Source organism: Myotis davidii, unplaced genomic scaffold, assembly GCF_000327345.1.
Source record: "Myotis davidii unplaced genomic scaffold, ASM32734v1 scaffold149, whole genome shotgun sequence".
Lineage (NCBI taxonomy): Eukaryota > Metazoa > Chordata > Mammalia > Chiroptera > Vespertilionidae > Myotis > Myotis davidii.
Window position 1 is genome coordinate 2,907,413 of NW_006352194.1, and position 23,254 is coordinate 2,930,666.

The following is a 23,254-nucleotide window of genomic DNA, read 5'->3' on the forward strand; positions in this document are numbered from 1 at the left end:
AGCATTTTGAAAAACCCTAACTTAACTCTGGTGCCGTGTCACATATAGAAATTTTTTGATATTTGCAACCATAGTAAAACAAAGACTTATATTTTTGATATTTATTTTATATATTTAAATGCCATTTAACAAGGAAAAAATCAACCAAAAAAATGAGTTCATGTGTCGTCACTGACACGCGTGTCACAGGTTCGCCATCACTGGCCTATACAGATACTACTTACTCATGTCTGGTTGACTTGCCCTGCCCGTTATATATGCTCCACCCACTTTCCCTTCATAGCACTTATCACATTAATTATTAAAATAAAGATGGTACAACAACTTCACCACCTTTTTCTTTCCTTTACCCTAACCCCACTCTGCTCAAAGTGCCAAGGGGTAAAATGCAGGCACTTTAAGATTTCTAAGGTAGGTTTCTTGCAATGTTGAGATGAGTAAGTAAAAGTAAGTGGCCAACATTTTTAAATTTAGAAATTTATTCTGTTTAATCCACAAGCTTTATATAGCTTTAGTTAAAAAAAAAACAAAAAAAAAAAACGAAAAAAACAAAAAACAAAAAAACCCCAAAACAAAACAGTGAAAACAAGACACTATTTCAAAGTCTGGGCCCTTCCAGCTTTTCAAATACAAGAGTTCTGAAGTTGTATATACCAATTGGAAGAATAAGACAAAATTATGAATGGAGCCATGACATTTCAAAAAACAAAATTGACGTAACTGAAGGATCCTTCCTGGGACTAGTTAACTGCCTTAACAAAAAAACACAACAGAACAGAATGAAATTCCAGTGTTCCAAATCAACTTGTTACACATCAGTATTAACCCACAGCGTCCTGGCAAACAGCATGCTTTCATTTTCTGTCTCATCCTAGAGCTTGATCCTGATTCATTTCAGCAGAGACTCCACAGGCAACAGGAAAGATGGTGGCATTAAAACGTTCGTTTGTACTTTTGTAGTAGTTCAACAGTGGTCTTATTTCTGGGCAACTGCAAACCATACAAGGTTGGAAGCATCATAACTTAAATGGGTGCTAAGACTCAAATGAGAAAAAGTAAAGAAAAAAAAAAAAGAAAGAAAACCTCTGGGAATAGCCAGGGGCATTTAAAGAAACCATAAAAATGCCAACAATATTTAAAGCCCCTTTTTTAAAAAGGGAACTTTTTTTTGGCTTAAAATATTTCACTCGAAATGAATTTATGTCAGCTGTCAATAAAAGAATGTCACTAATACACTGTGGACACCTTTTGCAATGTAAATCCATGCCCTTTTTTACATGGTGAACTTCAACCTAGCAATTATTACAACAAATGTTATAGTCTAAAGCTCAAACACATTTTAGCATTTTTTGAAATTGAATTGAGTACAAACCAAATAAAATTTACATCATAACAAACATTTCCACCTAAGACTGTGGGGACACTTGAGCCTTCCTCATCGATCTCAGGGCCTTTTCCCGCAGGTGCTTTTCTAAGTCGTCAAGGTTATCTTCAGCTTCACTTTCAGTCTCCTAAAAAAAAATACACCGAAAGCTCTTATCCTTAAGTCTTGAGACACTGCTAGGAGATACTAAGTACAGAACAAAATCACACTGTGATGATAGCTGCACAATTCTATGAATATACTAAACCTATCAAACCATATACTTTAAAAGGGTAAATTGTGTAGTATATTAATTATATTGAGAAGTTATTTTTAAAATATAAATTAAGTTATATGGCAGCCATTCATATTGTTATCCTTAATCTTGGCAAATTCCTGTTCTTGGTAGGTCATTGAGAAAAAGAGCAAGAGAGTTAACAACCAAGTAGCCAATTATTAAAAAAAGAAGAAAATGTAGCTGCTTGTACAAACCGAGGGACAACGTTTCTAGTACCTTCCTGGGCTCTGGCTCTGCTTCGGGCTCTCCCTGTGCTGAGGTGGCAGCGGGAGCAGCAGTGGCGGCAGGGGCTCCAGCAGCTGCGGCCACAGCCTTTTCTTTCTTGTGTTTTTTGTGTTTCTTGTGCTTCTTGTCCTTTTTGTGTTTCTTGTCCTTCTTTTTCTTCTTTTTCTTTCCACCCCCTTCTTGGTCTGAATTCTAGAAATCCAGAAAAACAACAGCAATAAATTAATCATTAAATTTCTGTTCAATTCAAACCCCACCCTTTTTTTAAATCCTCACCTGAGGATATATTCCCCTTGATTTTTAGAGAGTGGAAGGAAGGGGGAGAGAGAGAAATCAGAGAAAATGGAAGGGAGGGAGGGAGAGAAACATTGAGAGAGGCAGATCATCTGGTTGCCTCCCACACCTGCAGCACAGGTACATACATGCCCCTGACTGGGAATCGAACCTATGAGCCTTTGGTGTGCAGGCCAACATCCTAACCACTGAGAAACACTGTCCAGGGCCAAGTCAACCTTTTATATACTCAAGGAAATAACTAAATGGACCAATCTCAAGGCTTCAAAGATATTTTACACAGATTTTAAGAGCTAGAATGAACTGTGACGGGAAACTTTTTTTTTCTTTTTACAATTTTACCCAACTAACTTCACATTAAACCAGGTTTCCTGACCACAAGCTAGCTGTGAGTCAGGGTCAACCTCCAGATATAAGGAAAAGCGGCATGTCCAATAGAAAGAAGTCTCAGAACTCAGACAGGCCTGAGCTGAATTCTGGTTCTTGAACCTGTTAACTATCTGACTTCAAACAAATCTGCTCGACTTTTAAAATGAGCCCCTTTGGGTCAGCCTCTGGGCTCCAAAGGCTCCTAGTTGTGCTTGAGGGTAAGCCCTTTAAAAAAAATTTCTTTTAAATTTATTTATTTTTTTTAAAATATATTTTATTGATTTTTTACAGAGAGGAAGGGAGAGAGATAGAGAGTTAACCCTCTTCCTGAGGATCAAGTCCACAACTGGGCATGTGCCCTTGATCAGAATTGAACCTGGGACCCTTCAGTCCACAGGCTGACGCTCTATCCACTGAGCCAAGGCAGCTAGGGCAAGAATGCTATTCTTATGTAGCTTGCCAAAGACTAGATCAGTGGTTCTCAACCTTCCTAATGCTGCGACCCTTTAAAAAAGTTCCTCATGTTGTGGTGACTCCCAACCATAAAATTATTTTTGTTGCTACTTCATAACTGTAATTTTGCTATTATGAATCGTAATGTAAATATCTGATATGCTATATGTGTTTTCCAATGGTCGCAACCCACAGGTTGAGAACCGCTGGACTAGATAAAGCAATAAAGTACTTTTCATTCCATCTAGTATTTCACAGGTTGCAACGTTTCTTTTTTTAATAGAAACAATGTACAGTTGACTCTTGAAGAATGCAGGGATAAAGGATACCAACCCCCCTCGAAGTAAAAACTCCACAAATAACGCTGGCCAGATGGCTTGGTTGGAGCATCATCCTGGACACCAAAAGGTTTTGGTGGGGTATGTACAGGAGGCAACAGATTGATGTCTCACATATTGATCACTCTCTTTCTCTCCCAAAATAATCAATAAACATAACCTTGAGGACTTAAAATATACAAACAATATTTTACTCCCCCTAAATTTAATTATAGCCATCTCTCAGTACCCGTGAGGGATTGGTTCCAGAACCCCGAGGATACCAAAATTCATGGATTACCAAGTCCCTTAGATAAAGTAGCAAAAAACAATGTTTACAGTCAGCCTTCCAACTGTGGATTGAAAATACTGTTTTTGATCCACAGTTAATTGAATTCATTGATGGGACACAAGGGGGATATGGATGGTCAATTGTATATTTATTGAGGAAAAAAATACACTTATAAGTGGACCTGTGCAGTTCAAGAGTCAACTGTATTTCCCCTGTTGAAAAAATAAAAGCATTAAAGTGCAATGAAGAAAAATTCAAATCACTCATCATTTCCCTAACACTGTGGTCGGCAAACTACGGCTCATGAGCCACATGCGGCTCTTTGGCCTCTTGAGTGTGACTCTTCCTAAGCCTTAGGAGTACCCGAATTAAGTTAATAACAATGTACCTACCTATATAGTTTAAGTTCAAAAAATTTGGCTCCCAAAAGAAATTTCAATCGTTGTACTGTTGACATTTGGCTCTGTTGACTAATGAGTTTGCCGACCACTGGTCTAACACATAACCCACTGCCAGAAGTCTAGTGTCTTCTTTGTGAAATACATTTTTCCTTTATAAAAATATATTTATATAGGCACAATCTAAAATAAAAAATTGCATTGATTTGCATGATCTTACTTAGGCATCCCCAAATGTATCAAACTCTAGAGAAAACAGTAAAAATACTAAAGTGTTTTTCACCTAGATCAGTGATGGCGAACCTATGACACGCGTGTCAGAGGTGACACGTGAACTCATTTTTTTGGTTTTCTTTGTTAAATGGCATTTAAATATATAAAATAAATATCAAAAATATAAGTCTTTGTTTTACTATGGTTGCAAATATCAAAAAATTTCTATATGTGACACGGCACCAGAGTAAGTTAGGGTTTTTCAAAATGCTGACACGCCAAGCTCAAAAGGTTCGCCATCACTGACCTAGATAATAGAACCATGTGCAATTTTTTCTGTTTTTCTAGATTTTCTAAAGAGTCCAATTCAACCACCAAGATTCTGGAATTTAACAGTGTTAGATATATCACAAATTAGTGCGTTGCTAGAGTATTTTAATGGATTGCTGATGCAACCAACAACACTTAATTTGTACCGCCTTGAAGTCTATCTGAACCACAGAAAATAATGCTCCTCTGAGCTACAAAAGACAAAAAATGTTCTCTGCTTCCAAGTGACCACATTTATAATAAAAAAGCGTAATATGCAAATCGGCCGAACACCAAAACAACTGTCCAGATGACCACCCTATGACATGCACTGGCGCCAGGCCAGCCAAGGCCGGTGTTGCAATTGGTCAAGGGGCCCCGCCATCGCCCCAGGATCATCCCACAGGAGGCCCAGGTCACCAGCCGAAGGGGACAGGGCTGGGTGCGGGCAGCCGGGGGAAGGAAGGCCTACCCTTGCACGAATTCTGTGCATTGGGCCTCTAGTACATTTATAAAGGATGTCCAAAACAGATCAGACACATACCCTCGCCGGTGATGGGCTTGGTGTTGGGCTTTTAGCCTTTTTGACAGGTACCGCTGGTGACCAATTGGTAGAGGGTGACTGAGACTGGACAGGAGATGGAGGTGCCGGGGGTTTTTTAGCTGCTGGCTCAGGAGATCCTGAGACAGATCGGGAGGATGAGACTCGCCTTACAGATTGAGGGCTTGGTGAGGCAGCTCTAGACAAAGGGAAAAACAAAACAAAACATTTATTATCCAAGAACAGAGATCTTTCCTAAAAGAAAATAACCAACTACCATTATAGAACTAGATCACAAACTTTAACTCAAATTTATATCATCTAAGTCTCCTGGTATTAAATAGTTCAAGCCTCACAATCCTCTTTCCATTCTGTTGGTGATTCTTTCTGTATGAAATTAGCAATGCCAACTCCTAGTATTTTACTTAAGACTGCTTTTAGCTTTTATCAGTCTTACATAGTCATGCAAGGAATACTCTAGCCCTAGCCAGTTTGGCTCAGTGACTAGAGTGTTGGCCTATGGACTAAAGAGTCCCGGGTTTGATTCCAGTTAAGGGTACAAGCCCAGGCTGCAGGCTCAATCCCCAGTAGGGGGTATGCAGAAAGCAGCCGATCAATGATTCTCTCATCACTAATGTTTCTATCTCTCTCTCCCTCTCCCTTCTTCTCGGAAATCAATAAAAATATATTTTTAAAAAACCCCACCAAAAATGAAATATTCTATTCATCACTTAAGAGTTTAGAACCAGAAAGAAACCTATGGCATTTAGTTTATGCCATTAGGAACAATCCTGAAAACAGAAAAGGGTCTCTGAATAGTAATCAGAATTTGCTTTACAAGTTTGTATTCACAGCTTATTCTTTCTGTAATTTCATAGTAAAGGGGGGTGAAGAGAAGAGCATTTCAACATAAAGAGAGCTATGCAAGTTAATGTTCTTAATCAAAGAGCATAACATATCTTTACTTTTTTGTCTTTTTGGGTTCTGGCGTCCTGGAGACTCTCCTAATGGGCCTAGTACTTGGAGATGGGGATTGCCTTCTTTGAGGTGATGATGAGGCTCCTCTTCGAACGGGTGGAGGACTAGAGGAGGGCTGAGGAGCTCGAGGCCGTGGCGAGGGCGAATGCCGTTTGTTTGGTTGTGGTGACCGGACCTCCCGCGTAGATCGGCCTGGGGAAGACCCTTTCCTATGCTTTGATGACAATGAAGGTGAACGTCTCTTGTTGGCTGGGGAGCTTCTTTGTTTGGGAGGTGGAGAATGGGAGACGCGACGCTTTGGTGGTGGAGATGGTGATGCCCTCCGTTTAGGAGGGGGTGGGGGAGAAGCCGTTCTTCTCTTCGGAGGTGGGGAAGGAGAGTATCTCCTCTGTATTGGAGGAGAGTATCTTCTTGGGGAAGGTGAGCGCCGACGAGGGGGAGGAGAAGGAGTCCTATAGGGAAAATACATCATTAAGCTGGAAGGTCCAACAAGAAATAGTATACAAAGAAAACTAACCAGTAATTATGGCAATATAGGCACATCTCAGATACTTCAGATTTTGTTTCCTATCATTGCAATACAGCAATTTAAGTAAAAACATCACAATAAAATTCCTGTTTATCATAAAGTACTACAATAACCAGAATTTTGTATTATTTTCCATACAAACAACTGTAAACCTACTTTTGCCCCACATTAAATAGTGTTCCTACCTTTAAATTGATTTCTCTATATCGATATGTGACTCAGATACCATAAAAGCGAGCTATTTAAAGTGTACATTTTGCCCATCCCTTGTGGCTCAGTGGTTGAGCGTTGACCTATAAACCAAAAGGTCAAGGTTCAATTCCTGGTCAGGGCACATTCCCAGGGTTTCGGGCTCAATCCTCAGTAGGGGGTGTGCAAGAGGGAGCTGATCAATGAATCTCTCTAATCTGATGCTTCTATCTCTTCCTTTCCCTTGCTCTCTAAAATCAAAGGTCCCAGGTTTGATTCCAGTCAAGGGCACATGCAAGAGTATAAAGTGTACATTCAATGGTTTTTATATTTGTAGTTGTATAACCATTATCACTCCCCATTCCCAACTAGACACCACTAATCCACTTTGTATCTATGGATTTGTGTTCTGAATTTTTCATATAAATAGAATCATATTTGTGGTGTTTTCTGAATGGCTGAGCAATATCACTCTAAGCTATTTCAATCATAAAGGTTCAAACGTGCTCTAATTAAGATTCATCAAGGGTGGCGGTGGGAGATCAACCAAAGGACTCGTGTGCATGCATGTCAGTATAACCAATGGACATGGACACTAGGGGTGAGGGCATGAGCGGGGAGGTGGGGACAATAGGGGGATAAGGTCACCTATGTAATACCTTAATCAATAAAGAAAAAAAAGGATTCATCAAAGATGGACACACAGTAATGTGGTGAAGGCCTGGGTAGGGTGGGGGCTGGGTGGAAGAGGATAAAAACGGGGAGATTGGGGGACAGCTGTAATACTGTCAACAAAGATATTTAATGATCTTAATAACTATATAGATAAATAAGCAAAGTTTCTCTAATGAACTCCAACAAACATATCTGATAAAATACCTTCGTCTTGGTGGTGGTGTGGGAGACCTACGCCGTCGAGGAGGTGGAGCAGGAGAGGGAGAACGTCGCCTTCTGGTGGGTGGTGGGGAGGGACTTCTCCTGCGTCGACCACTGCACCAAAGAAGAATTATAGTTGATTCTGAGTTAGTAGCATTTATAATTAAGTAATCTAGATGACACCATTTCAATCATTAACCCAAAGTGCAGCAACTGTTACTCTATCCCTCAGAGCAGTTTTCAAATTACAGTTCAAGAGTATTAGTCAAGACCCTGGGTTATGAACCACCATTTTTAAAGAATAGAAAATCAGAATGTTGCTTGCAGTAAAGATAAATATTCTTTATGAAATTTTTGTTTCAGTATATAAATATGTAGTCTGGGTCATGATATAAAATATTCTTAATGTGATGAAGGGAAAAAAGTTTGGGAACAGAGCCTTAAGAGAATTGTTTTGAAACTGGCACACACCAGAATCACCTGGAAAACTTATTTGAGCTTTGCATTCATCAGGTCTGGGCTGTGGTCTAGCCAGTGTATTTTGAAAAGACTCTCAAGGTGATTTTCCAATACCTTACTAGAAACAACTGCACTGAAGCCTAGAAAAATTTAATGTTCAAAACAGATATTTTGAATTTAACACTTATCAGTGGCTTAAAGCCCAAAATCTGGGTGTCACAGCTCCAAATTCTTGAGTTTTAAAATGTACACTGCTCAAGAGTTGCATACTGTTAACTGAAAACACTGTCCCCAAAGGCAAAGGAAAAAAGTTGTCTGACAACAGTATAGTGCTGGCCACAGGGAAGGGGCTGGGGGCTTGGTGGAGGTGGGCAAAGGAGGCGGAGGATGGGGACATCTGTAATATTGTTAACAATGAAAATAAAGTTAAAAAAAGAATTAAAAAAAAAAGTTGTCTGAGCACTAAAACTACTACATCTGAAATATACAGATTATATCAATTCATAGCCATCTTCCTAAAGATATATTAAAATATACACTAAACCAGTGTGCCACCTTTTGGGTAAAATTGTAATTACAAGTAGCCAATTAATATAATTAATTTCTTGTCCAGAACAGTATTGGTGCTGTCTTTGAGGTCTGAGGAGCTCGAGGCCATGCTCCTCATATTTCCTATGGATCTGGAAATATTTTCTAAAGTTTATTGGTCTTGGTTCCCTTTAAAATTAAGAAGAGTTCTGTTACCAGTGAAAATCCTGAAATTATTAAATTAAAATTTATATTTGTTTATGCCTTGTGTAGACTAAAACTTCACTTTGAATAGATTTAAAATAAAAGCTACAAGAGGCAAAGATATCAAGACAGATAAGCTTTAGATGAGTGAAATGTAGGCATTGAACTATTAATTAGAAAAAAAAGGACAGTTTTAAAGGGGAAGCCACTTATCAGCAGGGTTAATCAGAATTATGGGACCAAGAGAAATAGGATAACTACAGTACTGTTTCATCAAAAGGTAATGAAGATTTCAAATGGGTTTTTGACTTAAAAAGAAGAAAAGCAAAGGTTTATATTCACAAACTTTGAGGGTGAGGTGACTTAAACCAGAACTCCCAATATGTTATCAATATGCATAATAGCATAAGAGGCTATTTACTATTGATTATGTAGCTTCTCTTTTAAAAATTCTCCCAATTTGTTTGCAAAACATTAAACAAAGAGTTTCATTAAAATTGAACTCAGATTAGAATCTATTATGAATCTATCTATGAGGTGTTTATTCTGCGCCTTAGTTTCACTTGTAAAATGAAATAACTAAAGGTCCCTTTCAGTAATGACCTTCATCTGGTTTCCTGTGTTTCTATGTGAGAAAATAACTGAAAAGAGAATAAATAAAACCATAACCAAAGTAGCATAACCTAAGGAACTGCCAGAAAAATCTGATAATCACTTATAACTGGAATCTTGATACCACATGATTCTATGACCCGAAAGCTCTAGTTTTTTTTAACTGATCTGATAAAGCACACATTTCAGGGATTAAAGGGAAAAAAAGCTAAGCATTTTCTAGTTACCCTAAACACTAATGTCAAACCAAGCCTTCAAATGTGTGTAGAAATTGTTGAATAGAAAGTTTCCCTCCTAAAAACTGTGAGAACCAGTTTTCAGTAAGAGTCAATTTGATGTGTAGCCCTTAGCCTCTCAAGCATTTAGGAATAGACAAGTCCCACAGCAAGGGGCCAACTTGCTATCTCTGCAGTGACGTCTTCAGAACAATCTCATTTCACTAGCCACATTGGTGATGGGAGGTAAAAAGTTATAGATGTGACAACTACACTAAGTATGATCAATATACCGTATCCTTTAATTTAAAGGAGTATTCAATCCCCAAAGACGAGTGTTTAAGAGCATGAAAAATGTTACTGTTTTTTGTTTAAATTTTATATATATATATGAAACAAGGCTGTGTTTCCCCTCTTAAAATACTATAAATATTGAAGCATGATTCCAATTAATTATTTCTACATCTCTAAATCCCAGACACCTGATTGCAATTTCTAACATCACTAAACTTGAGGCTACTAGTATAATTTAGTACCTTTTATTTTTTTATATATATATTTTTATTGATTTCTGAGAGGAAGGGAGAGGGAGAGAAAGAAACATCAATGATGAGAGAGAATCATGGATCGACTGCCTCCTGCACACTCCCTACTGGGGATTGAGCCCGCAACCCGGGCATGTGCCCATGACAGGAATTGAACCCGGGACTCTTCAGTCTGCAGGCCGACACTCTATCCACTGAGCCAAACCAGCTAGGGCAGTACCTTTTAAAATGTGGATACACAAAACAAAAACATCCTGGTGTAGGGTAATAAACATTAGCATTGATTTCACTGTAATGAGAAATCTCTTTTCCAGTAAAGAAAATAGTTCCATAATTTGGGGAGTGGAAGAAATCTTACCACTAAACTAATTTTGCAAAGTATACAAATTTATCATTAAGACGATGAGTAAAGAAACCAGGGTTAATTACACCTGGGTACAGAATACCTTAGCAGTGGTTCTCAATCTTCTAGCCCTTTAAATACAGTTCCTCATGTTGTGACGCAACCATAACATTATTTTCGTTGCTACTTCATAACTGTAATGTTGCTACTGTTATGAATCATAATGTAAATATCTGATATGCAGGATGGTCTTAGGCGACCCCTGTGAAAGGGTTGTTCGACTGCCAAAGGGGTCGCGACCCACAGGTTGAGAACCACTGATCTAAAGCGATCTTGTTTTAGGTTTTCATTTTTTAATTGAGAATAGTTACTTTCACGGCACAAATATACTGCTTAGGCTCCACTACAAACATTGCTGACTGGTTCTAAAGAACCTTTCCAAGAAAACCCTTTTATTAATGAGACTACCTTCAAAAACTGAGCCAAAATAAGACAATGGGAGTTTCAGGAAGAACAAATACTTAGAAATTAAGTGGCAGCTAAACCTCCGCAAACAGAAGACCAGTGAAGATATAGTCTAGTGCTATGTCAATGGCACAGGTAAGACCTAGCTTTGTTACTTTGTAACTCTAAAAACTCACTTTACTACTTCTGGGCCTGTTTATTTCATGCATGAGATAGGCCTACATTAAAGATTTCTAGGTATGATTTGACTTTAAAATGTTAGGTTTCATGGTCACCCAGACACTGATAATCAAAAAGGGTCAATGAAAATATGCAAACCTACCTTCCTACCATAGGAAGCACTGAGCAAAGGCCAAAATCTTGCATTCCTTTTTCACTTTTTGAAGTCTCTCCATAGTTTTTCTTGTCTTCCCTAATGTCACCATCAAGTCCTTCCCCACTAAACCTGAGGTGCTATTACTACAAATACTTTAACTGCACAAAAATATAAGTTCAAATAACTCTCTAAAATGAACAGTATATACAATTCTATCATTAAATTGATGTGTAAAGAAGCATAATTAAAAACTAAAACTGAGGACCTTTTCCACAGCCATACATTGTATACCTAGGAATGGAATAAGGTTACCTAAACAGTAAATAAAGTCACTAAAACTTTGACATGTAATCCTAAGTTACAAAGTAGTGTCTAACCAACCTTTTAGTCATTGGCGATTGCCATCGCTTTCCCATCTGCATCCTGAGAGCAGTGGAGAAAAACAAATGTCAAGAATTCCATTCACCAAATTATTCACTTCAATGGCATTAAGTATCACTAATGGAGATATATTTTTTAAACAGGAATCATTTAACTGGTATTCTTTTTGTCATGCACACATATCACATGGTGGTACAAACCTTACGAAGTTCTCATTAATTAGCTAATAATCACCAAACAATGCAACCCCCTACCCAACACAATGTGACCATTTCCTTCTGTCCTGGAAATGGAGTTAGCCAAATTCTAAAATAAGCCCATAGCCCATCCCTTTATTTATGAAGTTTCATCACTACAGAACACAGCAATGAAGCTATTGAAGAAAAGACATTACCGAGGGGAAGTCTCTTTCTGGCGTTTTCGAGGTGATGGAGAGGCACTCCGGGAAGGGGAATGTCTCCGCCGCCTGCCTACCTCACCGTTCTTCACATGGGACCTCTTGGGTCGCTCTTCTTCTGAGGAAGATGAGGAGCCAGAATCTATAATTACACAATAAACAAAATATTACAGCAAGTCTGTGCTTAAAAGTCTGTCCACATTTTCTGAATCTAAGTGGATGGAGTGTCTAAAGCAGTGATGGCGAACCTATGACACGCATGTCAGAGGTGACACATGAACTCATTTTTTTGGTTGATTTTTCTTTGTTAAATGGCATTTAAATATATAAAATAAGTATCAAAAATGTCTTTGTTTTATTATGGTTGCAAACATCAAAAAATTTCTATATGTGACACGGCACCAGAGTTAAGTTAGGGTTTTTCAAAATGCTGACATGCCGAGCTCAAAAGGTCTGCCATCACTGGTCTAAAGATTAATTACTTTGCCCTAGCTGGTTTGGCTCAATGGATAGAGCATTGGTCCTGCTCAAGGGCATATGCCCGGATTGCAGGCTCGATCCCTACAAATCAATGCTTTTCTCTCATCATTGATGCGTCTATCTCTTTCTCCCTTCCTCTCTGAAATCAATAACAACAATATAAATAAATTCTGTTTTTGAAAAAAAAAGGATCAATTATTTCTATGTAGGTACAAACATATTTCTCCTACATATACTCGCTATACTGAGGGACATGCGTTATCTTTATATATATACAATTCTTTATTGTTGAAAGTATTACATGGGACATGCATATCTTAAGTATTTTTTAATTAGGAAATGCAGGTAGAAAAAACTTAATCAGTATCCATACCAGATGATGACTGCTGGTTCTGTCGTCTGTATTGGCGTCTCTGCTGCACAGAATCTGCTGCAGCCATTTTGCCACCTTTATCTTCTTCTGAAAGATGGATGCATTTAGAAAGTGTTTCTTTAGTTATGCATACAGAAAATGAAACATATTCGAATAGGAAAAGGGTCTTTTAAACCTTTATCTGATTGGGTCAAACAATACAACTATCTCACACACACACACACTTTTTTTTTTTTTACAAAGAAGGAAAAGCTCAAAACGCCAGCTTAACTGCTGATTTAAACCATCACCATCAAATGTAATAAACTCCTTTAGTCCTGGCCAATGTGGCTCAGTTGGATGGGCATCATAACATGCACTGAAAGTTTGCAGGTTCGATTCCTGGTCAGGGCACATACCCTGTAGGAGGTGTGAAGGAGGCAGCTGATTGATGTTTTGCTCTCACGTCAATGTTTCTCTCTCTCTCTCTCTCTCCCTCTCTAAAAATAAATTTAGCCCTGGCCGGTTTGGCTCACTGGATAGAGCGTCGGCCTGAGGACTGAAGAGTCCCGGGTTCGATTCCGGTCAAGGGCATGTACCTTGGTTGCAGGCACATCCTCAGTAGGGGGCGTGCAGGAGGCAGCTGATCAATGCTTCTCTCTCATCGATGTTTCTAACTCTCTATCCCTCTCCCTTCCTCTCTGCAAAAAATCAATACATTTTAAATAAATAAATTTTAAAAAACCTAAAGGATGATACTGCTATCCACATTGCAGATGTGAAAGAAATGAGGCTAAGATAAATTAAGTAATTAAACAAACAAAAAGCAGTTAAAGAGTGGAGCCTGGGATTCAAACTAGGTTCGTGTTACTTCAGAGTCCTAGCGCTTAACAACTAATATCCTGTAATTAATCTTTAACCAGAAGGGTTTAATCAAATGTGCTACAAACAGAATTCATCTTAAAACAAACATACACACAAAACTTACCTGATTCAGATAACTCTACTTTTCTAGGCTTGGGTGCTGGTGAAGGGGACTCTCTTTTCTCAGTACCTTTATGTTTCGTCACTAGAAAGAGTCCAGGAAAAAAACCACTTATAAAAGGAAAACAAAACAAAGCTTCACAGGACACGTTAACAATACAAACATGGGTGACTATTCTCATAAAGGATTTACAGAAAATTACAAAATTTCTGTAAGGACTTTGTCATCACCTGGGCAGTACCTGAAGTAGAAGCAAGAATTTTTAATACTGAATCAAAACACCTAATAATGATTTAGAATCTCGAGATTCACCCAAAAGAAACAACAGTTTAGAGAAATTGGGAGCTGTTTCTGAGTAGAACAAGCTTCATGCTACGTGTAACATCAACTCAGTAAACCTCTGTGTGCTACCCCACAACTTAAAACATTCTAAGGAGACCTCATCAACACGAAAGCTTTCAAACACCCACTATGAGTAGGTTCAGTAAGTAGGTAATTAAAAAATTGTACCTGCTGAAATTTTCAGAAAAAGATATTTGGTCTGAAGAGGAGGAATAAACTAGCTACCCAAGAGGCTGTAGGTTCTTTATGTACATAGAGCATATATAACCCTCACAATAGCATGAGGGATTTTAAACTACCTATAAAAAAAAGTAGACCTTCACAATAGTGAAAATAATTAAACATGAAGGTTGCAAGGTTCTTTCTAAAACTCAAAGGGAGGTTAAAAAAAAGCAGCCGCGGCTCTGCATATATAACCATAGTAGTAGGAGAGCGGTCGGTACCTTATGAATTATCCAGCTTAACATTTTCCAATTGCAAGGAAAATTATTATAGCAACTACCTTTTGTATGTTTGCTATGTTAAGTACTGTTGCTAATATCACAGTCCCCCTCCTTTTTACAAGAGGAGAGGTGTGACATTTAAATACAACTAACCTTGAAGTCATAAGGATAATTTAAGTGAACTAGGATCTGACCCTAACACTCTATTTCTGGATACAGGCTTTAATTTTCATCAACTACTACTTCTGTCTATAATAGCCAGACTTAAAATCCATTGCTTCAACTTAAAATAAACAGTGCAGAGAGATATAACTATTAATCTTATAGATTAACCTGAACATCATTTGACATTACTGTAAGAACTAAACTTGAAGACAGTATGATCCCCGCTCAGGTCCTTTACAATTTTTTTTTTAAATTTAAAGCAATTACCATGGGATGTTTGACCTAGGATACTGATACATTTCATTTAACAAACACACATATTCAGAATTCTATCAAGACTTACTCAAAGGGCAGTAACTTAAGAGAACTAGTGATCGAAATCAACAATTAAGTCCCGGTGTGGCTCAGTGGATAGAGCATCAGCCTGCAGACTGAAGGGTCCCAGGTTCGATTCCAATCAAGGGCACATGCCTGGGTTGCGGGCTCTATCCCCAGTAGGGAGTGTGCAGGAGGCAGCCGATCTTATGATTCTCTCTCATCATTGATGCTTCTATCTCTTCCTCTCAGAAATCAATAAAAATATATTTAGTAATTATTAATAAATACATAAAAAAGCAATAAAATCTCTGCTAAAGTAGTCAAACTAGAGAATTCACCACTATACTTTTAAAACCACCAGCACTTTAGCCTTGGCCAAGTAGCTGAGTAGAGGGTCATCCCAATATTCCAAGGTTGCAGGTTCAATCTTCTGTCAGGGCACACACAAGATCAACCAATGAACATATAAAGAAGTGGAACAATAAATCAATGTTCCCCCCCACCCCATCTTTCTCTAAAATCAATAAATAAAAGTTAAAAAAAGAAATAAAACAACCGACGTTTTATTAATGATTCTACCTAATAAGCTTGTTGGTCAAACTGATGGACTGGGTAAAGAATGATTAACAGCCCTAGCTGGTTTGGCTCAGTGGATAGAGCGTCGGCCTGCAGACTCAAGGATCCCAGGTTCGATTCCGGTCAAGAGCATGTACCTTGGTTGCAGGCACATGCCCAGTAGGGAGTGTGCAGGAGGCAGCTGATCGATGTTTCTCTCTCATTGATGTTTCTAACTCTCTATCCCTCTCTCTTCCTCTCTGTAAAAAATCAATAAAATATATTTTTAAAAAAATGATTAACACCTAATTAGTTATCGTGAAATATGATAGCACTATAAGTGCATTTAAAACTTGTATTTTAATAAATTCAAATAAAATAGAAAGGCTTAAAAATGTTTAGGGATATGAGGCTTTTTTTTCCTATTTAGTATTGCCCATTTCTAAAAAATGTTTTTATTGATTTTTTTTGAGAGGGAGGGAGAAGGGGAGGGGGAGAAAAAGTGAGTGAGAGAGAGAGGGAGGAAGAGAGAGAGTGAGAGAGATATCGGTTGCTTCCCGTATACACCCTGACTAGAAATTGAACCAGCAACCTTTTGGTGCATGGGATGTCACTCTATCAACTGAGTCAACTGAGTCACACTGGCCAGGGCTTTCCCATTTTTAAGTGTCAGTTTATCTTCAATGCTTGTAAAAGATTTTATAGACAACCCGTTATCTACAAACCCACATGTTTAAGTGACCACCTTGAAAAACTGGGTTCCAAAATGTGGATGTCAGAATGTATTTCCCCTAGGAAACATTAAAAGCGTGGTTGCATTTGAAAGATGGCTGGCAACTCCCTACTTAGTAAATAATACAAATTTAGCCATACATCATTTATATTTTTTTCCTGTAAAAATATGCATTTGGAGTTTTTCCTAACTCAATCTAAATGGCTTAGCTAAAGTAGTCCTTAATTATTGTTAATATTGTCACCATTAGACAAGTACACATTATATACTCCTACTCTGGTTCAATGACTGACTGAATCAGAATACTACTAATATTATAATGTTAATGTCCCATTGAGGTTTGCCCAGATGAAATTTTATCTATCCAAATGTTTTTATTTTTTGTATTCAAGGGGCAAAAATCATTCTAGTATGAAGTCAGAAATCTTCTAAGTCAATTGAAAAACCAGTATTTGGAATTTATTTCAGCAGTCCCTATGAATTCACCACATAGGAATGGGAGGCAGGAGAGGGTAATGGGGGGATAAATGGTGATGGAAAGAGACATGATTTGGGGCAGTGACCACACAATATAATACACAGATGGTATCTTATAAATTGTACACCTTAAACCTATATAACTGTATTACTTAATGTAACCCCAATAAGTTTAATAATAATAAAAAAAACTTCCATACCACAGGTATAGATCCTCTGGTAAACATAATTAACTATCCCACTGATTTCAAAGCACTTCTTTATGTACTAAGATACCACTTTTAACTATGACATGCCATTGATTACATTATATTCCAAATAATTTACCTCTTAAATCCCCCAAAATACTTTTCCTGCCTCTCTCCCACTCCATTTGCCCATCATCAATAACAGAACCTTTATTGAAAGCCCTGATTGGTGACTACTATATGAATTACAAAAGTAAAGCCTATTATATTTCGATGTCATTGCTCTTAGCTCTTATTAGCCATGAAAACTGCAAAAACTGGAATTTCTGAAATCATGGTACCAGGTGTACAGAAGCCAAAGAATTTCACCCTGCCCTCCATTCCCCTCCTCCAGAAATCAAAACAGGCATTTTGGAGTAGGAGAGTTTGACCAAGTATACATTTTTTAACTGGAAATGAGAACCCAAATTCCAGTCCAGGTTGGCTGGCCCTCACCAAATCACTTAACCTGAGAACCTATTTCTTGATGACAATCTCTAAAATTATTTCTAGCTCTGAAATTTCATCACAGATGACTAGGATCATGTTACCATAAAGTTATTTCCAAGTAGTAAGAACCAGTATTCAGCTTCAGTGGTCACAAGGCAGTCTCTGACTACAATGATCACAGTACGTCTCTGGCTAGGTCCCAGAATCCATAGGAGTAGAACTAGTCCTTTGTCTCCACCTTGACTTATTTCTTGCTTATGTACATATTCACTGTGACTTGTTTCTGAAAAGCAGCAGCTTGCGCCCCGCAATAATATATCAAAACACAAGCAGTTCATACCTATGAAGATTTTTCAAAGGTAACTACTAATTCTTAATAATTAACCTATTTTAACAGGGATGCAATGCAGTCCTTCTGTTCAGGTATACTTATTACCCTTTGGCTATATGATGCAAACAGAAAAATCATAACTTGACGTGTTTTTGCAAAGTGACACGTTTCTCCTTAAAACCCAAATGACTATAGTCTCTTTTTAGATTTCCCCCCTCCACCACTACTCACCTTTCAGATGTCTTTCTCATTCTGGCCCTAAGCACCAAGGCCCGATTCCATTCAAATAGATCCTATAGTGTGTATTTAATACTAAAGGAACAAACCCCAATAAACCACAACCTTCACTCAAGACTAACACAGTCAATATTCTACTTGCCTGGCAGGATTACAGATCATAAATTCCTCAGAAATTAATCTACAGAATAAAGCAAGAACAAAACGCAAGAACCCTGTCTAGAGCCTAAATTTAAAAAACAAATCAGCTTTTAAGAGGACAACATGTTCTTCCTCAGAGAGCACAATGTGGCCAAGAAAATAATTAAAAAGAATATGAAGTCCTCAAACAAAAAAATCTTCAGGGGTTGGGGAGTTAATTAATCTCATAGTAATACAATGATCCCTTATCATGATGATACAACTTTGATGTTACTCAAAATCAAACAGCACCGACTAATAATATAGTTCTCTACCTACTCAATGCCAGAGGGCACTGCTAAAAACGAAACACATGTAAAGTCTATTACAACAAATCTCAAGAACTTAAAGCAGGAAAGAAAAGGTGAACGAACCTCTGAGCAATTTACAAACACCACATACAAATACTACCCAGAAACTTCATACTTTGAAAGGTGAAAGGGGTGACCAACAACTGACAAGCACTTTATAAGTAAATGAAGAAAGGATATATTGTGTTCATTTGTTTGATTTTTACCTTTACCTGAAGTTCTCCCAGGAGAGACAGAAACACGACTTTTTCTTGTCCGGTTTGACTGCTGGGGTGTCGGGGAGTGACGAGTTTTTGGCGGAGGAGTTGTCGGAGGTGATGGCCTATGCCTTCGCCTTGGAGGACTTGCTGAGGGAGACAACCTACGCATTTTTCGAGGGGGGCTGGATGTCCTCTTAGGAGGCTTCTTTGGCGGTGACCGGGAACGAGACGAAGAAGAGGATGAACTACTTCCAGACAAGGATGCTGATGAACGCCTTCTTCTGTGGAATAAAGTATTCATACTCAGTAACTGCACATTTACAAAGGTTATGTACAGTTTATATAAAAATACAGCTATTTTTATCCAACTTTTGAGTTTATGTAGCTAAGCAGATAATGAATTTTAAAAATAGGAAACAAAACCATAACCTACCACAGGTAACAGCTAAAGACTATGAAGAAAGAAATTATTCTGATAAATGTATGTTTGCGTTGTCTTTCCAGTTATAAAATATGTTGAGTGCTAATAACATAACTAACCAGTCTTATTCTTCCTTAGGAATGATATCAGTGCTTTGGAGTTTGCATACAATGTTTGGGTGGCAAAGTATTTTCCATTTAGTAACAATGTCAAGCAACCTTTAGATGCATTTTTAAAGAGATGCGAAAGATAAGGAATTCATTTAGCTACATAAACTTAGAAGCAGGGGTCTCTCGAATTCTGCGGCAAAATTTGTGTTAAGTTCTGTTGCAATTATGTGTACCTGCAGAATTCACCTTTGGCAGAAGAATTCCTGAGAACCTGAAAAAAAGAAACCCTACCTTAAGTGTGAGATAAAAACTACCTGAAAGGGAATCTTACACAATCTGCAAAATATTTTGATTGCTAAATGGCTCAATTAATAAAACATGCTGTTTGCAAAACTCCAGTATAAAAATTAGCTGTTTCCACTAATCCTGTACTAGAAATAGAAAGCACCAGTATTACTTTTCTCCTGAGAAATCAATTTTAGAAGTGTGATGCTTAAACTGCCTGACCATTTATATCAGTCTCACTTATCAACAGTAACATTAATCCTATAATTTTTAGTGTTATAAAAATGGTTCAATTTACCTTGACAACTCCTCCCCACAGAAGAATATTATCTTTTTAAAAACTATGGGATTCTAAAAACTCTCAGTTTGCAGGAACAGCAAAAATTATGGAGCTTATTGTTCCCTCTCTTTATTTCCAACTTGATTCGGTCCCCTGAAAACAACCTTAAAAGATTCAAACACAAAAAATTCTGTCCGGAATATAATCTGAAGCCTAACCATCAGAGTTCCTTCTAAAAACACATGAATGCACTGATTGCCAAGAAGGCACAGAACTTTGGTACCAGTGCACCAGGCCTCTATTTTGGACAATACAGCAACAATCTTTTTTAAAAAAAATGTATTTTGCCGAAACTGGTTTGGCTCAGTGGATAGAGCGTCGGCCTGCGGACTGAAAGGTCCCAGGTTCGATTCCGGTCAAGGGCATGTACCTGAGAAACATCAATCATCAATCAGCTGCCTCTTGCACACCCCCTACTGGGGATGTGCCCACAACTAAGGTACATGCCCTTGACCGGAATCGAACCTGGGACCCTTTAGATCGCAGGCCGACGCTCTATTCACTGAGCCAAACCAGTTAGGGCAGCAACAATCTTTTTGTTAAAAGTGATAGGTCAAACATTTTACTTTGTGCCAACTTTAAGATTTAAAAAAATAGAACATTGTGTATTAACAGGGTTTCTTTAATGTCCAGTCTCTTAAAAAATAACCAGACACCAAACTGCTAAAAGGTTATATCTATGGAATGGGATTATGGGTAAAAAGAGAGAGAAACATAGATTTGTTGTTCCACTTATTAATGCATGCTGTTTGATTACTGTATGTGTCCTGAGGATCAAACCCACAACCTCGGCACATCATGACGAGGCTCTAACCAACTGAGCCACTGGCCAGGGCTGGGTAATTTTTATTTTTATTTCTGTTTGAATTGTTTATACTAAGTACTCAGTTCTATAAGGACAAAAAAACAAAACAAAACAAACAAACAAAAAGAACATTTAAAAAATATAAAAGTATATGCCCGGCTGGAGTGGCTCAGTTAGTTAAGTGGGCTCAATTCCCACTGAGAGCACATTCAAAAAAAGAACTGATCGATGCTTCTCTCTTTCTCCTGGAATCTTTATAAGGATGTCCTCGGATGAGGATTTAAAAATAAATAAATAAATGTATGTATGTATGTATGTATGTATAATTAATGCAAATAGATTATTTTAATACTGGTAAAAGCAGCTTACTGGCTCTGTTGTCATCTACTGTTCAGAAGCCAGTGGTAACTAAAATCCAAAAAAAGAGGTTAGGTGACTAATTTCCTTACTTGATAAGATTTCTTGGTGGGGTCTGAAAGGATACCTTAACAAGAGGTATCAGTAAGATGGTAGGGGGCAGGGTGGGTTGGAAGGGGTCAATGGGGGAAAAGGGTCGCATATGTAATACCTTCACAATAAAGAATTCAACAATTTAAAAAAAGATGATAAATTTCTTCTTTTTTATTTTCCAACAATAGACTAGCATTATTTTTCATTGCAAATAACAGCACACCTCAAATGAGATAGGCTCTTTGGAAGACATTACCTATCACACATGAGTTCTTTCCTCCAAGGGGACACTAATATAAAGATTAGCCTAAAATAAACGTATGGTCCACTTCCATTCACCTAACAATTTCAAATTAAAAAAAGAAAAGAAAGCTCACCGTCTCACTGGAGATCTACTCCTTCTATGCCTTGGTGGAGGGGGCATTCGTCTTGGTGGAGTTCTTCTTCGAGGAGATGGCCGCCTTCTTGGGCTTGGCCGCCTTCTAGGTGAGTATGATCTGCCGCAACAAAAAAATTAGGGCCTGAATAAATCAGGAACACAAACTAAATTGTTTTGACATAGTTTTCTCAATAGCTATATTTTCAAAAACATTTCATAGGATATAATTCCATTTATATATAGATTTTTATGGTTTAAACTGTCCTCAAATTCTCTCTGTAAACCCAAAGAATAACATTTTACTAAATGTTTTCTATTGCTTTGAAACTAGTTACCTAGCTTGGCTGGCATGGCTCAGTGGTTGAGTGTCGACCTATGAACCAGAAGGTCACGGTTTGATCCCCGGTCAGGGCTCAATCCCGTGTGGGGCTTGCAGGAGGCAGCCGATCAATGATTCTCTCTCATCACTGATGTTTCTTTTCTTTTTTTAATTTTTTAAAAAATTAATTTCAGAGAGGAAGGGAGAGGGATAGAGAGATAGAAACATCAATGATAAGTGAATCATCAATTGGCTGCCTCCTACACGTCCCACACTGGGGATCGAGCCCGCAACCCGGGCATGTGCCCTTGACGGGAATCGAACCTGGGACCCTTCTGTCCGCAGGCCGACGCTCTATCCACTGAGCCAAACCAGCTAGGGTATCACTGATGTTTCTATCTCCCTCTCCCTTGCTCTCTGAAATCAGTAAACTTAAATAAGAAAGGAAGGAAGGAAGAAATAGTTACCTAACCCTATCTAGGAGAATAGCACATAAAACCTAAGCTCTGTGCAGATCCTAAAGCCACAAATCACCTTGATCTGGATCTATGGCGCCGTCTAGGTCGAGTATGAGAAGGAGAGCGAGAACGTGTCCGGGATCTTGATTTGGAACGTGACCGAGATCTTGGTCGGGTCTTCTCCTTTTCCTTTTCTTTTTTGGAATTTTTCTCTGGAGTAGGTTCTTTAGGCTCTGGTACAGGTTCAGGCTTGGGAACTTTCAGGATATCACTATGGAAAAAAAAGAACCCACAGATTTATTTCCCCCTCTTCTACTCAGACTAAGTCATATTTTATTTTATATTTTTATTGATTTCAGAGAGGAAGGGAGAGGAGGAAAGAGAGATAGAAACATCAATGATGAGAGAGGATTATTGATCAGCTGCCTCCCACATGCTCCACACTTGGGATCAAGCCCACAACCTGGGCATGTGCCCTGACCAGGAATTGAACCATGACCTCCTAGTTCATAGGCTGATGCTCAACCACTGAGCTACGTCAGCCAGGCTTAAGTCATATTTTAAATGGAAGTTATTTATCTTTGTAAAAAGTTTTTAGCCCTAATACTTGACAATGGAGGCAAGAGCATACAATGGAGTCAAGACAGTCTCTTCAATAAATAGTGCTGGTCAGATACATGCAAAAACAATAAATAAATTGGTCAGATACATGCAAAAACAATGAAACTAGACACCAATTTACACCATACACAAAAATAAGCTCAAAATGGATAAAGGACTTAAACATAAGAC

General features: G+C 38.1%; 1 protein-coding gene across 6 annotated transcripts in view; it reads right to left on the bottom strand.

Annotated features, from left to right (window-relative positions):
- Window positions 1-461: 461 nt before the first annotated feature.
- The window catches only part of SRRM1 (serine/arginine repetitive matrix 1), a 32,482-nt gene continuing 9,689 nt past the window's right edge, over window positions 462-23,254 (bottom strand). For 3 of the 6 annotated variants that reach the window (XM_006777531.2, XM_006777526.2, XM_006777532.2), the window contains 12 exons: window positions 22,539-22,733; window positions 21,684-21,803; window positions 18,902-19,176; window positions 13,930-14,010; window positions 12,963-13,049; window positions 12,107-12,251; window positions 11,713-11,754; window positions 7,648-7,758; window positions 6,038-6,502; window positions 5,076-5,271; window positions 1,878-2,078; window positions 462-1,511 (listed from right to left, as the gene is read on the bottom strand). In XM_006777531.2, coding sequence (XP_006777594.1) covers window positions 1,407-1,511; window positions 1,878-2,078; window positions 5,076-5,271; window positions 6,038-6,502; window positions 7,648-7,758; window positions 11,713-11,754; window positions 12,107-12,251; window positions 12,963-13,049; window positions 13,930-14,010; window positions 18,902-19,176; window positions 21,684-21,803; window positions 22,539-22,733 — 2,023 coding nt within the window. In that variant the 3' untranslated portion in view covers window positions 462-1,406. The remainder of the gene's footprint in view (window positions 1,512-1,877; window positions 2,079-5,075; window positions 5,272-6,037; window positions 6,503-7,647; window positions 7,759-11,712; window positions 11,755-12,106; window positions 12,252-12,962; window positions 13,050-13,929; window positions 14,011-18,901; window positions 19,177-21,683; window positions 21,804-22,538; window positions 22,734-23,254) is intronic. The other 3 variants (XM_006777528.2, XM_006777527.2, XM_006777529.2) reach the window with 3 other exon arrangements.